Source organism: Pelmatolapia mariae, linkage group LG9, assembly GCF_036321145.2.
Source record: "Pelmatolapia mariae isolate MD_Pm_ZW linkage group LG9, Pm_UMD_F_2, whole genome shotgun sequence".
In the NCBI taxonomy this organism is placed as follows: domain Eukaryota; kingdom Metazoa; phylum Chordata; class Actinopteri; order Cichliformes; family Cichlidae; genus Pelmatolapia; species Pelmatolapia mariae.
In genome coordinates, this window is record NC_086235.1 from 30,376,092 (window position 1) to 30,391,353 (window position 15,262).

A 15,262-nucleotide genomic window follows, 5' to 3' on the forward strand; every position below is an offset into this window, starting at 1 on the left:
AGCACTCAGTTTAGGGTCAGTGCTTGTGAGAATGGGTGTGATTGGCATGTTGTATACAGCGCTTTGAGTACTCCGGGAGAGTAGAAAAGCGCTATATAAGAATCAGTCCATTTACCATTTAAAGAGGTGACCCAGACGCAGTTTTGATGCTGACTGCTTGAGGTTTTCTTTCAAGGTCTTTATGTCCTTCTTTCTTCATGACTTTGTTCATCGTGACAAGATTCACAGTTCCAGACACACTGAAGCATCTCCACAGCATAATACTCCCACCACCAAGCTTCACTGTGTGGATGATGTTCTTTGGGTTCTACACCTTTCATTTCTTTTTCTAAACATAGCAATAACATTTGTTTTTAGCATGATGCTTTCTCAAGTGATACCTCAAACCCTAAATGTGTCTTTATCTGTACCTTCTTCTACACTCTCTTCTTGTCTCCACTCCATCCATTCTGATTAGGCTTCTCTACCTTTTCATTAACTTTTAAAAGTACACGTGCAATTTCATTGTGACAGTAGTTGCCTGAGTCGTGTGTTATCACTTACCTGTTGCATGAACCTTTGCAGGACACAGGGCTTGCTAGTGAAGCGTTTGGAGCCCGGAGGCAAAGCAGAGCAGGAGCGTCTCTTCCAGGAGAACGACTGCATCGTCAGAATTAATCAGGGAGACATTCGCAACCTGCGCTTTGAACAGTAAGCTTTCCATAGTGATGCTTGGAACATTTTTTTTGCATGCAGTATTATTCTGAACACAGCTATTTTTGTCAGCTGACATTTTCTCCTTCTGGTAACCTCTCTTCTTGTCACTGGATGCCATGCTGATTTTAATTTACTTTCCTTTTCCTCCGATAGTGGGGAAGCACTGTCTGCCGAGTGATGCAGTTCACACCGAAACACTGTGTTGGACATTAAGCGCAGCGACAGTAAATAGTGTTGCTGTTGATAAGCGGAATCCAAACTGCGGGGAGACGTGACACCCACACAGCCGCACAATAAAACAGAAATATGACCGACTTGTTGGCCTTCCTGTAATAGGTCTCAGTGACCTGCAGTCCTTCACAGCTGTGCCGCTTTCTGATCGCAAACTATCCACACTCTTCTCTCCATTCATTTCTGCCAACGCGTCGTAACCTTTGTCTCTTTAAACACTCGTAAACATAAGCGTGAATGTGTGGCATCTCACGCTGCACGGATGTGGACACACATATATGTGGTGATACTGACATACAAAGGCATTTCTGCACTTGTGTATGTGTGTGCGTGCACCAGTATTAAATGGATTGCTTCTCCTCTAGGCTGAAAAATCGAGGCACTGTATAAAGTGGTCTGTTCAGCTCTCTACAGAAAGAAATAGCCCAGATTTTTGCTACCAAAGGCCCAGACAACAGTCACACTAGGCCTGCACATCTAAAAACAGTGGGCTTTGAACCACAATGCCGCATAAATGACAGAAAGTTTAGCCTTCAAAAGTGAAGTCAGTAGCTATGAATTATCTCTGAACAACTGTATCACTGTAGGAATGTTTCTTAAGAAAGGCGTGATAGCAAAAGCTCTCCAGCATCTTGTTAAATGGAAGCAGTTGGAGACACTGTGCTAATCTGTTTATCACCCTGCATACAAACCCTCTAAGGTTTCAGAATCCTTTAAAACGAAGCTATTGTCATTAGTAAACATCGCAGTTTCTTTCACAGCTTTTTTTTTTCTTTTCTGCTGTGAAAGAAGCTTACCCACAAAATCCACAAGAGAGTGATGTTTTGTAGCGTTCCACGCTTACCGTCTCCTTCCAAACACACCCTCCTCACCGGCATCTGCACGCTTATGATGTTTGTGATGGTTTTTCGGGGGTGTTTTTTGCATAAAAATGAGGCGAAGGAGCAAAACTTTAACCCCACCCCCACCCATCGTTGATTGTGTGCCACAGAGAGTGACAATTTAAAGTGATAGTCTAATCTTCTTGGATTGTTTTGCATGGGTAAATATTTTGAAGCGCTTAATCTAACTGAATGTAATGATGCATTGATGGGGGTAATTTATTATTCAATCAGGCTCGCGCAGAGGCTGATTGCTGGAGTGATGGCAGCGCATATGTGCACGGGAACATTTGCGTACAGAGCACGCATGCACGCACACAAACTTCGCCCCAGCCTGTCATCACCCTGCAGTGCGCATATGCGAGTGATTCTCGCAAATTACCATGAGAATGAAAACAGGAGAGAGCAAATCTCGCAGAAGTGGCTCGGTGCGCGTTCGCCTCTGCAACGCGGCTTGCGTGGAGTGCTGTCTGTTTGCGGCGGAAGCGGCTTAGCGGCTGTCATTGGGACAGAATCAGCATGGTATTGCTGGTAATGGGGAGGGGGCTGGAAAAAGAACATGGGATTGCTGGAATCCAGACATCCACTGTGCCTCTGGCCCCCTTATGCTGCAGTGTGCCTCACTCCTGGCCAGCCTATCTATATGCTAAGTGCTGCTGGCAAACCAGACTAAACAATTCTTGTGTCTGGGAATGATGGCGAGCTCTTGTCTCGGCATATTTGGCCTCCCCCAAACTCATGTGTGTTCCCGCCCCATTTTGTGTTTAAGGAATGAATTCTGTGTGTGTGTCTGCTTACTTGGGAACTCATCGTCTGGAAAGCTTCCCTGGTGCATGATTCATCACCTCTGTTCTGATTGTTGAGTCAACTCATGACCATTTATCTCCAACCACGAACAGACTCACACAAACACACAAATGACCGCATTGTATAGAGATTTAACCTATATCACACGCAGTAATATTTTATGACTGATGCACCACTTACTGTCCTTATCTCTTACCCGTCTTGATGCTTGTAATTATAGATAATGTAATTTCTGCCGCATAATGCATTGCAGGAGGTAGTCCTGCGATTAGCCGCGCAGACCTCAACCCTCTGTATCTCCTTTCAACATACAGTGCATCATGGCTTTCCTTATCCTTCTGTATCTGCCAAGCTTTGGTGCTACATCATTGTACATGCATCTCTTATCATGTTTAAAGCTAATTCATTTCTGTCTGTGTGACCTTACCTCTCTCTTCCTCGCTCTATGTTGTTTCACCTTCAGAGCACAGAACATTTTCAAGCAGGCGATGCGTTCCCCGGTTATCCTTTTCCACGTGGTCCCTGCAGCCATGAAGAAGCAATATGAGCTGCTGTCAGCACAGAATGAGCTGAGCAGCCCACCTCAGCTGAACAGGGTTCGCTTCAGCCAGGAGTCTCAACAGCCAGCAGACAGGTCCAGTCTGACCGGGACGCTGACGCCCAGATCAGGACAACAACCAGGCCTCAATCACAAGTGGGTTTCACCTCCCTTTTCTTTTATTGAATGGTTACTGAATAGTTTTTTTTCTACCCAAGATACATTCACACTGTTCTCATACATGAAACAAAGAAAAATCAATAAATCAAAGAAAAAAAGAAAAATTAAAAAGCTGCCACAGATTTGATGTGTGTGAAAGGGAGTGCTGTTGTAATTGCAGCAGTCAAAGACTTTCACTGGAAATCCATCAGAGTTTAAAAGCTACGCAAAAAAAAAGACAAGAGAGCAGCCTAATTGTAATTTGTACCTTAGACCTCTGAGTCTGCATCGGTGATCATCTTGTCAAAAGCCTGTTTTATCTGCCTCTGGTTTCTGTTAATTGTTGTAAAAACGCTGGCCTAGTTCCAGAAAGACAAAGATGTGGGTTTGTGTTTGTGGTCATAATGTCAGTTATACAGAACGATCAATCCTCCGTCTGTGCCAGTGAAAAGGTTCTTGCTACAAATACTGTTATTATTTAATGGTGAAAAGTCATTACTGTACGTTATACATTACATTACAGGAGCCTGACGATGAATATATATTTCATGTAACGACTCTGAACCCTTGTCTCTGTAGCCACCATGGCTCACTGGCAGGGAGCACCCCAGACTCGAGTAGACGCTTTGCCACTCCACCCCACGTTTTGATCTCCAGGACCCCGTCAGCCCCTTCGCCCTCCCTGCAGCGCAGGATAAGCACAAACGCCCCCAGCACCATCTACCTAAAGAACAAAGGTCGCAGGTTCAACGTCCAACTGAAGAAAGGTAAGAGAGATAGTAGCGAAACGAGGTCAGTGCTGTAGGAGTGAAAACCAGCAGAATCATGTTTGCAATTTGTGTGTGCTGACATCATATGGTGACATGAGCCCGCCATGTTTGATCTGCTTTTTAGACATTTTTGTGTTATTAAGTGAGATATGTGTGATAATCATATTAATAAAGTATGTTTCAAAGCAAGTAGTGGGAAAATTCTTGGGGAAGGCTTAACAGGGGGTTGACCTTGCTTCTAACCATGGGAAAATTTTAAAAAGTGGCTTTTTTTTTTCCTCTTAGAGTTCAGAATTGCTTCTGCCAAAATTTCTGTCAGCCTGTCCACTGGCAGATTACATCGGCCTCCGCTCTTTATCAGCAGAAAGCCGGGGAAGAGCCCTGTATATCTGATAAAACTCCAGAGTCAAAGAGTATATTCTTCACAAGACAGACTTCTGCATTTAAACATTTAAATGCACTGAAAGTTTGCAGTTAGACACGAAAGATGCTGATCCTAAAGCAGCTCACGTGACAGCGTTAAAGTGGTTCATTAATTTGACCAATAATCTCTTTGTTTGTTTCTATGTCTGTCAACCCCGTTACTAAGTGCGATAAAGGTGATATCTTGTCACCTTCTAGCATTTAAAATTTCCAGAGTAAACAAAAGGTCAAAGGGCTCTTAATGCAACCGAAATCCTTCTGGAAATAAAAAAAAATCTCCTCTTGCCTCGCTTTGTTTAACCGAGAAGGCCGAAAGCAAACACAGATCAGCCCCGTCTTGAAAACAGTTTGTGGTTTCATCCGTTCATGCTACAGTACATCACCGCGGTCTTGTGGTTAAGCTTCGGCAATCCATCTGCTTCCAGCTGAGCTGGGTTTATTTGTGGACTTGGACAGACCTTTGATACCGGAGCAGTTGTATTTCTTTGTGGTGGCTTCGCTGCCAAGCCGTGTCATTTCCACCGGTTAGCCATCTTCATGTGAATTAGCGAACAGTAGGAAGCAGAGTGAAGCAGTTCTAAGGCGATGTCCCGACTCCGTCGATTTCCTTTTTGCTCCTTTTTTTTTTCGGTTGCCGGAGCAGATGTTTAGTTGAAAGCTGGCACCGAGGCCTTAGCAATGAGCTTCAGGGAAGGGTGCGGGAAAAAGTGAGGGCTGCGGCACGGGGTAAACGTGACCCACTCTGGGGACGTGCAGTCACAAGCTGCTCTAACATGTTTGGCAAAGTTTCCCAGCACTGCCAGCACAGTTCTTCTACACTGTGGAGCTGAAGTGTAACTTATATTTATTTGTTTATAACATGATAAAGTTTCCCCACACGACTCTCATTTCCGGAAAGATGTTGGTAGAACTCCAGCACCAGGCTGATGCCTTCAGTTTAGTTTATATCCACCAGCTGCATGGCTTCATAGTCACTATGAAATATTTCAGTATAACCCAAGTAACAGAAATGGTTTCAAAGATCACTGCTTGTGATTTCAGTGGGAGTTTACCGGCACATAACTTCGAAGCCGTTTGTGAACTCCAGATGGAGATGTCCAAATGTTGTTAAACTGGGAATTTAACGGAGCACTAGGAAACAGCTGAGTCGAGGGAAACGCGCCTCTGAAATCCATTTTGACGGTTCCGTTTGATTGCCATCACGCTAATGCACTTCTAGAAGGGCTTCGGCGGTTTTGTTGTCTGCTCGTTGTAATTGTTGTGATTCAGCCTAAGTGGCTCAGAGTTCCAAGTGGCAGGAGCAGATCCTGAATGGCAAATTAACAAGAGTGCCTTAATCAAATACTGCTGTCGAAAAGGACATACGCACCCCATTAAGTCATTCTAATGTGCCTCAGCCTCTCTTCATGTTTGCTGCTTAATTGGCTTATTGGAGCCAGGATTTCAGCTAATCCAGAAAGGGACACAATTACGTTTACCCCGGTCTGGTCTGGTACCTAAAATAAATACATCAGTGGTTAATTAGCGCAGGAATATTTAGAGATTGTATTCTCCTAATTGGCTGACTGTAGACTTTGAACAGCGGGATCTTATAATGGGCCGGAGTTGGATTTGGGATGCGTGTTGGGCGGCAGTTTGTGAAAAGGGTCAGAGGGGAAGGGGAATCCCAACCGCCATGGCGAGGATTTGAAAAAAGGCAGGATATAATCAAAAGCTGTGATACATCTGTGTTAAATGCCATCTGCATTTGTTTACCCCTCTTATTTTCAGTCGTTTGAAGACAGACTAGCATCTGCACTAAGTGGAGAACCTTCCACGGCAACTGTGGGATCTGGTATTTAAAAGTTTGGCAGTCAAACTGCGCATTTAATATTCAACATAAACGATGACAGCTATTTTTGTCTGCTCACTTCTCGCTCAGCAGTGATGGACAGATCATAGAACGTCGTTATCCTCAGCAGCTCAACTTTCTGGCTTCAAAGTGATCTCTTCATCACCTTTCCGCAAGTTTATTTGTGCGTGGAAGCCAGGAGAAAGTTGCCAGCCGCGCTCCTCACTCTTAATGCCCCTTGTTCATCAGCGGCATCACTGTCAGGGAGACGACAGACTGCTAAATAGACATACAGGGAAAAGTAGGTCATGATGAACCATCAGAGGTGCTGACAGCTCTGTGAAATGAGCAGCTACTTTGACACGAATACTAATCACCGCTGTTAGCGTCAGAAAAGCCTCGGCTAAAACCGCAGAACACGACTTTCCAACTTGACTGCTGGAAATGCCTACAGCTAGGTTATGCATGGTGGAATCTTAACCGCCGCTCTGAAAGACGTTCTTAATGACTCATCTAGTTTAATCTGACACGCAGCATTTGCACGGTTTATCACATGTAGCTGACATTTGAACTACGTCATGTTTTTATCTGAAAAATACGGCTCTGGTCAGCAGAAAAGGTTAGAGTGGAGAGATCTTCTTATTTACCTGTTATTGTATTTGCCTGATTCCTCTTAGACTATCAATTCATATTCGTTTGAGCAACCTTAAAGGTCAACCCTTAAACTTAAAGCAAATGGCTTTGCATAGCTGATGCCCGAAGTGTTTTTATCACATGTGGTTGTTAAATTTCACTGCACTTGGAAGAGACAGAGGATTTTCCTTTAAATATACAAAGCTAAGAAACAAATTTGAGTGCACACACAGTGATCACTGCTTTCTCCATTAGGCTAACCTCAAGCTCCCTATATATCATCCAAGACTGCTTTGACCCAGACATGATTTTTACACAGCCTTTGTGGCCTGCCTTTGCACCAAAACTCTGGAGGGTTTTTTGGGTTTAAAATCTGGCACATGGTGTAGTGTGGGAAGATTCAGAAATAAGCACTTTAACTATTTAGGTGTCCTGCACTTTAGTTTAAGAGGATATTGAACAGAGTTTTAATGCATTTCCCAATCCATAAATCATTCATTTGTCTCTGCTTATTCTTAACTGGTCTTTAATCTGACCGTGATTAAAAACACTCAATTCATTTAAAACACTCAATTTTGGTTCATAGCACTGATACTATGTTTAGAGTTCAAGACACACCCAATCATGGAAATATGAAAAAATGCCAGCATGGAAGCAGGAATGTCTGTATTACCTCGTGGAGGTTCAGGACATGGTGGAAGGCCATCATTTGATTCCTGCTTAGTGGATTAAAAGTTACTTTATTTAATGATGGGGAAAAAGTTGTATGCCCTTAGCAGTATTTATTCACAGAATACACTTTGTATGTTTCTGTACTTTTAAAATTAAACCCAGAAATTGAAAATGTCGCTGTCATAAATAAATTGCTCCTTAGTGACATTTAAAGCTTATTCAGAGTTTCTGGGATTCTTCACTAAACAAAAACATTTGCATTATTTGTGCTTCAGATCTTTAATATCAGTGTTATTCACAGCTCAAAAAAATTAAATGTTTAAAACACATCAGATCTCAAAGAGAAAGGGAAAAAATCATGCTTGATGTCTATGCTGATTTGGACAGGGTAATGTGTTAGGAACGATTGGATGCCGCATTGCTTGATGGAAATAAAATGAAAATCAAAGTAAAAAAAATAATGCAGCAGCCTAGACCAGCAGTTGTTATTTTTTTAATCGTTTTTATCGTTAACTTGGTTTCCCTGGGTCTTTTCCCATGTGTTCTGAATAAATCTATTTTTTTGGTACCTGTACTGGTTTTATCTTGTTGTATTTATCCGCAACACCTTAAAGGCCGGTTTGTCCATGGCGCAAAAAAGGTTGGAGACCGCTGGTCTTGACCATTTTACTGAAATTTGATTGTAGCAATTCAAGATGGCGCTCAGTAGTTTGTGTGGCCCCCGTGTTCTTACATATACACAATGTTGACGTGACCAAAAATTCTGGCAATGACACACATTGATGTGCCGTCCTGGAGAAGTTGGACTACCTGTGCAACCTCCATAGGGTCCAGCTATCACGTCATGCTACCAGTAGTGACACTGACTCTAGCCTAATGCAAAACTAATGAGGAGGGAAACATGTGAGTGGCCTCCACCTGTAAAACCATTCTTGTTTTGGGGGCTGTCTCATTGCTGAATAACAACCGCCTCTGCTACTTAACTGATCAAATCAATATCCCTCAAGTTTAACTGACTTGGTGCTTTGCTCTGATTAGAAAGGGTTCCTTTAAATTTTATTGAGCAGTCTGTTTTAGGGGTAATAGAAAATGACAACAGACAGACAAACAGTTTTTCAGTTTACTGCCGATCATGAGCACCCTGCTGGCAAGCTTACCAAATGACAACATCACAGCATGGCATGCTTGCACCAGGAAAGAAAAGAACAAGTGATGAGCTGTGCTTTGTAAAATGTCACAATACCTTTCTAAGTGTCTTCAATTGTTAACTAGGTCCAGAGGGTCTCGGATTCAGCATCACATCCAGAGATGTCCCGATTGGCGGCAGTGCTCCAATTTACGTTAAAAACATCCTTCCTCAAGGCGCCGCCATCCAAGACGGTCGACTTAAAGCTGGAGACCGGCTGCTGGAGGTGAGGCAGCACTGTCAAACATCCTCTAACCATGACACAGTGTTCAGCGAGTGTGCTCTGTGAGATTGCGTGTTATTTCAGAGACGAATTACTCGTTTCCTGATGTGACTTTGTTCCTAAATTCAGTCTTACTGAGCCTTTGTTGGAGCGAGTCGAATAAGCTGCGTTCCCTTTGGCTACAACAATTCAGCTGCAGTTTTGAATTTCTAAGAAAATGTGGTTAGATGGAACAATATTTTGATTATACTTCAGTCAGACTGACATGGAAATCAGCGAGTGCTCCCTTGAGGGGGAAATAACCCATATTTAATTCCAGTTCCAACTGGCTCACAGGGTAATCTGCATAAAGGTTATGTGGAGGCCATAGTCCCCCCTTTTAAAAGTGAGTTTAGTTTCGCCTCCAACTGTGTATCTGTTGTACATTTATTTTTGTAAGTCTGTGTTTCTTTTACGCTTCGTGACTCCGTGTATGTGTATATGTATATGCAGGTTAGTGGGGTGGACCTAAATGGTAAAAGCCAGGAAGAGGTGGTAGCCCTGCTCCGAGCTACACCCATGGGTGGAACCGTGAACCTGTTGGTGATTCGCCCAGAGGACTCCCTGCTGCCCCGAGAAGTGGTCAGTGCCCAGCCAGCACCTCATAAGAGTTTTCTAGATTTCAGCTGTTTGGTAAATGTTGATATTTATAGAGAGTTTGAGAGGACTTGCACAGGAAAAGCTGTGATTTTCTCAGCCTATTTGCAATTATAGTTTTATAGCTGTAATAAAAAATAAGAATTTGACACATGAATGGGAGAACAAGAAACTAGTTGAGACAGTGTAGGATTTCTCTTACTCGTTGCCATTATTACTTCTCAGTGGATATTAGCCAAACTCCCATTGTCAGTTTGATAAAGCATATCCTACTTGATTCAATGAAGTCTCTCAAGGAATCTGGTAAATGTCACTAAATGTCTAACATCCTGTACAGAGCATGGATTTGTCATGGTGCCTGCACTAATATTCCCTTAACTGCTCCTCTAATCCATCAGCTTCTCCATCTTTCTGTCATTTTTTAAAATTATGTTGTCTGCGCTGATTTTAATTTAACATTCATTTGTTTATTGTGTAACTCTGTCTCTCATTATTAATGCTAGTGGATGGCTGCTGTCCACTTAAGGATTTCTTCTCTCTAAAATATGAGCCTCTGAGCTCTGAGTTGACTCCGAGTTGCCGGTTTAGGACAAATATTCAACTTTCCATGTACAGATCCCCCCTTTAATTGTGGCTCATGCTTTTTTTTTCTCTCCACACACAGATGGTCATTTTAGCACATACAGACATGCAGACACACAGACCCATTATATGCACACACAGGCACTCTGAAATGATGTGCCTAAGTGTGTCTAAGTGCACACAAATACAGCTTTGGACGTATTCAAACACACACCCTCCCAGTGAGCCACACAGTCTACATACAGGGTGACTTTGGCTGTCGCGCAACAGATGGTGAGGCTACTGCCCCCGTCCAGCCTGCGCTCTGTGTCTGTGACAGCAGGCTTAGTCGTCACAGCACCTTGGCAGGCCAGGGGCTACTGATGCCAGCCTCACTCCTTACCACAGCACTCAGCCCGGCACCCTGGCTGTTAACCCCGCAATAGGAGCTGTTCAACCTGTGGAATAATGGCCCTTTGAAGCAGTAGCCTGCTCTTTTAATATGCTATTTCTCCGTCCACACACCAGCTATACTTTCATTTTTTTCTCACTGTAATTTTCAGATTTAGGAAGTTGGCACAAGAGCACATGTTAAAGTTCTCTTGCTATTAAGGAAGTCCCCAAAAGGTCATGTACCGTCTTAAAATGCCTCACACGTTTATAAAGTATGCTGCACTTTTGATGCTGCCTCATGGCTTAGGTACGGTGGCCCTGAGAGGTCAAACTCAATAACTCAATAACGTGACAATGGCAAGATGCTTAAAGAACTGGAGGATTGATCGATGTCTTGAGGGACAAAAAGATGTGGTTTCCTCCATTTTTTAAAAAAAATTGTGTTTTCGTGATTGACGTAATACTGTAGATACATGTTTGCTGTTAGCCGTTTACTGTTAGCTCATCACTGTTGTTCCGTCACATGATGAAAACACTCCTGTTGTTTTCTCAGGGTTCTTTTTTTGTGAGCTTTTGCAGCATTTTGTCTCTTTCTGTTGTGTTTTGTTTGTTTTTCTAGTTGCTGGTGTTTTTTTTAAAGTTGCAGTGCGTTTCACCTCTCTGGATCACCTAGGAGCCACTGCTAGCATCAAACCTGTAACCTTGACGTTATCCAACTGGACTCTTTAAAAAACACACACACACACACACACACACACACACACACACACACACACACACACACACACACACACACACACACACACACAAAATAAACTAAATACTTAAAACTAACTGGAGGTAGACGCCAAACTGATCCACGCAGCCTTGACAGCAGCTGAGTGACACTGTGAGGGCTTTTTAAAAAATGCACGCCTGCCCGTGGCTCGTCTGCTTATGAGTGTTGTGGAATGAGAGGTTGACGGCTACGCACTCTCAGCTCCTCAGGCGTGATGTGATTAGAAAAAAAAATCCATCGTGCAAAACCTGTCTAATAATCTCCTTTTTCTTTTTTGTTTTTGATTTCTCCGTCTTTTGACCAACACGCTGTGCGAGACTGCTGGTTAATATTTCATCACTTTCCATAGCAGATTAACTGTCTCACTTACTTTTCCTTTTTTTAAAAATTCTCTCTCTCTCACACACACAGTTTCACATTTCCCAGCAGTGCTTTCACAAATCTCAATAATCCCTACAAGTATGTTCATAAAAATCAGATAAGGAGGCCAAGGCTCTGCCGGTGACAGTTATTGCAAATAAAGCATGGTAGAAAATTGTGGCTGGTAATTGCCTCCTCTGTCACACACTGTGGATAGGTGGGTGATGGGTGCGTGCATATATTTCTGCTACACACTCCACTGGTAGGGCACACATAATGGCGCACCTATAGACGAGCGTTTGTGGGCTGTCATTCCTGTCGTTCTTTGAATGATTTTTTAAATTTCAGCATGAGTGACACACACACACACACACACACACACACACACACACACACACACACACACACACACACACACACACACACACACACACACACACACAGCCATATAGATGAAAACAAAACAAAACAACAAAAAACCCCAGACCTTTTTGTCTAGTTGACATTTGCCTTCTGACGTTTAATGTCAGCATTGGAAATCCCTTCGTGCCTCCTTTTGTTTAGATGTTTGCTCGTGTGCTACCCGTGCTGCTTGCGCCCCCAGAGGAATTAATTTACTCTCCCAGCATGTTCGCATTGCATCTTTAATTACCACGGTCAGGGTGTGTTTTGACATGCTTTCAGTAGCAGTAGCGGGAGCTCTCAATAGCTTTCAATAAATATGTAATTGCAGGAAGGAGAAAAGGTTAAATGGTAATAGAGGAAAAATGGGGCAATGCGGCTGCGACTGCTGCTTATTTCCACCCATCTCCTCCTGCCCCTCCTCCTCTCCAGGGATGTCAATAAATATATTCAGACAGAGACAATATATTTTATCAAAGAAGGTGCTTCAACCTTGACTAAACTCTGGGCTCATCGATAACAAGTTTGTTTGTAGACACCAAGTTCTTCTCTACAAAGCCTCCTTCATCCTTAAGCATGTCTTAGAGGATAGTGGATCTGTTCGCATTTTGTTTTGTTGTCATGTTTTTTTACCTCTTTGCTTTTGAACCTCGTGGCCTTTAAGTGTAGAGGAAAGAAATGCTGAAACAGAGAGAAAAGTTCACCTCAAACTCAAGATGCAGTAGCAGGCTCCGATCAGTGACTAGGTGCAGGTAGAAGAAAAAAAAAGCCTTGACAGCTCTGGGAGTTTGAGTCAGTGATTTCAAGGCAAGAGATTAAAGGCTGGAAGTCAGATGAATTAGTGCCCCCTATGCGTTTGGAGGTAGAAAGGCTTTATGAATTATTTGTGAGCACTCGTGTCTTCACAACTTTTTCTGATTGTTTCGTATTAGAGGTGAAAGGAAGTGGAGAAAGTTTGTGTCTTCGATAAAGAAACTAAGAAATGGAGTAAGAGAATGAGATGCGAAGAAGAGTTTAAAGGTTAAGAGGTCGATTGCAACCCCACCCCTCAAACAGACACACACACATACACATTTTAAAAACCCCAAAGCGGTAGTCTTAAATGCATTTTGAAGACACATCTACACTACACGCAGCCCACACATAGCACAGTAGATGTTATTTATTGTAGCCATTTATCTCCCGGCGTGCGGCCCCGTTTGTGCTTATAGCTGCGAGCAGTGCTTTGCTTTCATAGTGGATATTGTAATCCTGGCTTCTGCTTTGTATTTATTTATTTATTTCCTCCTATAACAACGAGTTAAATGTCATGCTTCGTTGTGCGACAAGCAACGGCGGCAGTCAAAAAACGAGGCACTGCCTAAAGACGTCCGTCCGTGCCCTGTCACCTGTGGCGGAGCTCGGTCACGTGTCGCCTGCGTGTCGTTTCGAGCAGACACGGCAAAGTAAAAGCAGAGGAGTATAATCTGCAACATTTTATTATTACATAAACAAGGAGTTGGGAGGACATTTAGCACGGGGCGTCTGTGCTTAGTGACAAATCACTCGTTTGAAACAAGCCTGCCTCTAGTTAAGTGAATTAGCCTGTTGCTATTGCTGGCGGAAAGTGATCCATGCACTAAATATATGTTAACTCTTTCCTGCATAAAGACATTTGACAACCTTTTTTGTGCCCTTGATGACGAGTATATCAATAAAAACATGAAGACCAGTAGAATAGTTTTCCAAGAGTTTCCGAACTCACTGACTTCTGATGCAAACCCGCTCATTTTGTCCTATAAGCCTGAAATATATGACAGAAATCTCTCAGTTCAGAAAAGAGCTTCAAAGGTAACTCCTAGTACGCTTTCAAGGGGTAAAGTGTTAAACAATGCCACAAACTTCTGAGTCACACACAGTGCATTCAAGCACCATAATAACGGTGCCCGTTCCTGCTCTTACATCGTTGCGTGACCCTTCAACAGCAGCACATTTTTCTTTCCAAGATAGCAGTGCGGACTGCAGAGAACAAATGGGCTTGTGTAGCCTCTGTTGTAACACTGCCGACCACATAAGAGCAATTAAACAGTGCATTAAAAACCCCTCTTTATGATCATATCGCACTTGTCACTGATCCATTAGTGGCTATATCTGCCAAGCAATGAGAATCTTAATTGCACGATTAATTCTGGCCTCAGATTGATGTGACAGCCGAATTTATGGCTCATGTGAATACTGAGGACGCGCAGACAAATGCGTGACACTGCTGCTTACAATTATAGCAGACTAATGGCCTGTTTCATAAGTGCCCACCCCGGTGGCCTGGTTTCAAATTCTGCCTGCTATGTTTTTGACCACTGTGCTGTAATCGAGGCAGTCAGAACTACTCCATTTAAACATTGTGTTATATTAAACACAGGTCTCTGAAAACGATCGCATACATGAAGTGATAAAAGCACGGTTGCATTAAAATAGATGGATACAAGGTTCCGAATTGTTGTTTTTCTCTAAAAATCAAGCGGTCATCATCAATACTCGTTCACAGTTGGCTTTTGTTGTAGTGCCTGCAGTACAGTAAGGTTACCACTCATGATTTGCCCGTGTTAAAGTTGGAAGGCAAGAACAGACGTATGAAGCTGTATTGATTTCCCTGCTGCAGAGATCCATTTACCGAGTCGGTAGAGGGAGAAATGAATTGATATCAGGCAAACAAAACACAACCCCCTGTCTTTGGAGGCAACTAAATTATACACAGATCTGCTCTGTCAGAGCCAAGCTCAATCCCTCCTCATTTATTTATACACTCCTCAACACAGAACGAACCTTTGTCATTTTTAACAGGTTGCATGGGATGTTAAAGTGCGAGAACAGAACAGTAATCCTTCTGTCTTTGGCCACGGATGCATCTAAAATATAATGGCGAATCAGCTGCTTGCGTTTGGCAGAGATGGTCAGGATGAAATTGTTTTGATATTGTATGAAAAATGTTTCAACCTTCATCTCTGGCTCATGTCTTTCAGCACTTTAACAGAGCAGCTTTTAGATAAACCATTTGGCATATTCCACTGAAGCAGTGATAAACAGCTATGTGCTTATCTTAAGC

The 15,262-nt window shown here is 42.9% G+C and overlaps 1 protein-coding gene across 1 annotated transcript in view; it reads left to right on the top strand.

Moving 5' to 3' along the window:
• The window catches only part of LOC134634773 (partitioning defective 3 homolog), a 351,935-nt gene that overhangs the window by 168,452 nt on the left and 168,221 nt on the right, over positions 1-15,262 (top strand). The window contains exons 8-12 of the mRNA XM_063484142.1: positions 565-690; positions 3,079-3,309; positions 3,892-4,079; positions 8,914-9,053; positions 9,543-9,671. Coding sequence (XP_063340212.1) covers positions 565-690; positions 3,079-3,309; positions 3,892-4,079; positions 8,914-9,053; positions 9,543-9,671 — 814 coding nt within the window. The remainder of the gene's footprint in view (positions 1-564; positions 691-3,078; positions 3,310-3,891; positions 4,080-8,913; positions 9,054-9,542; positions 9,672-15,262) is intronic.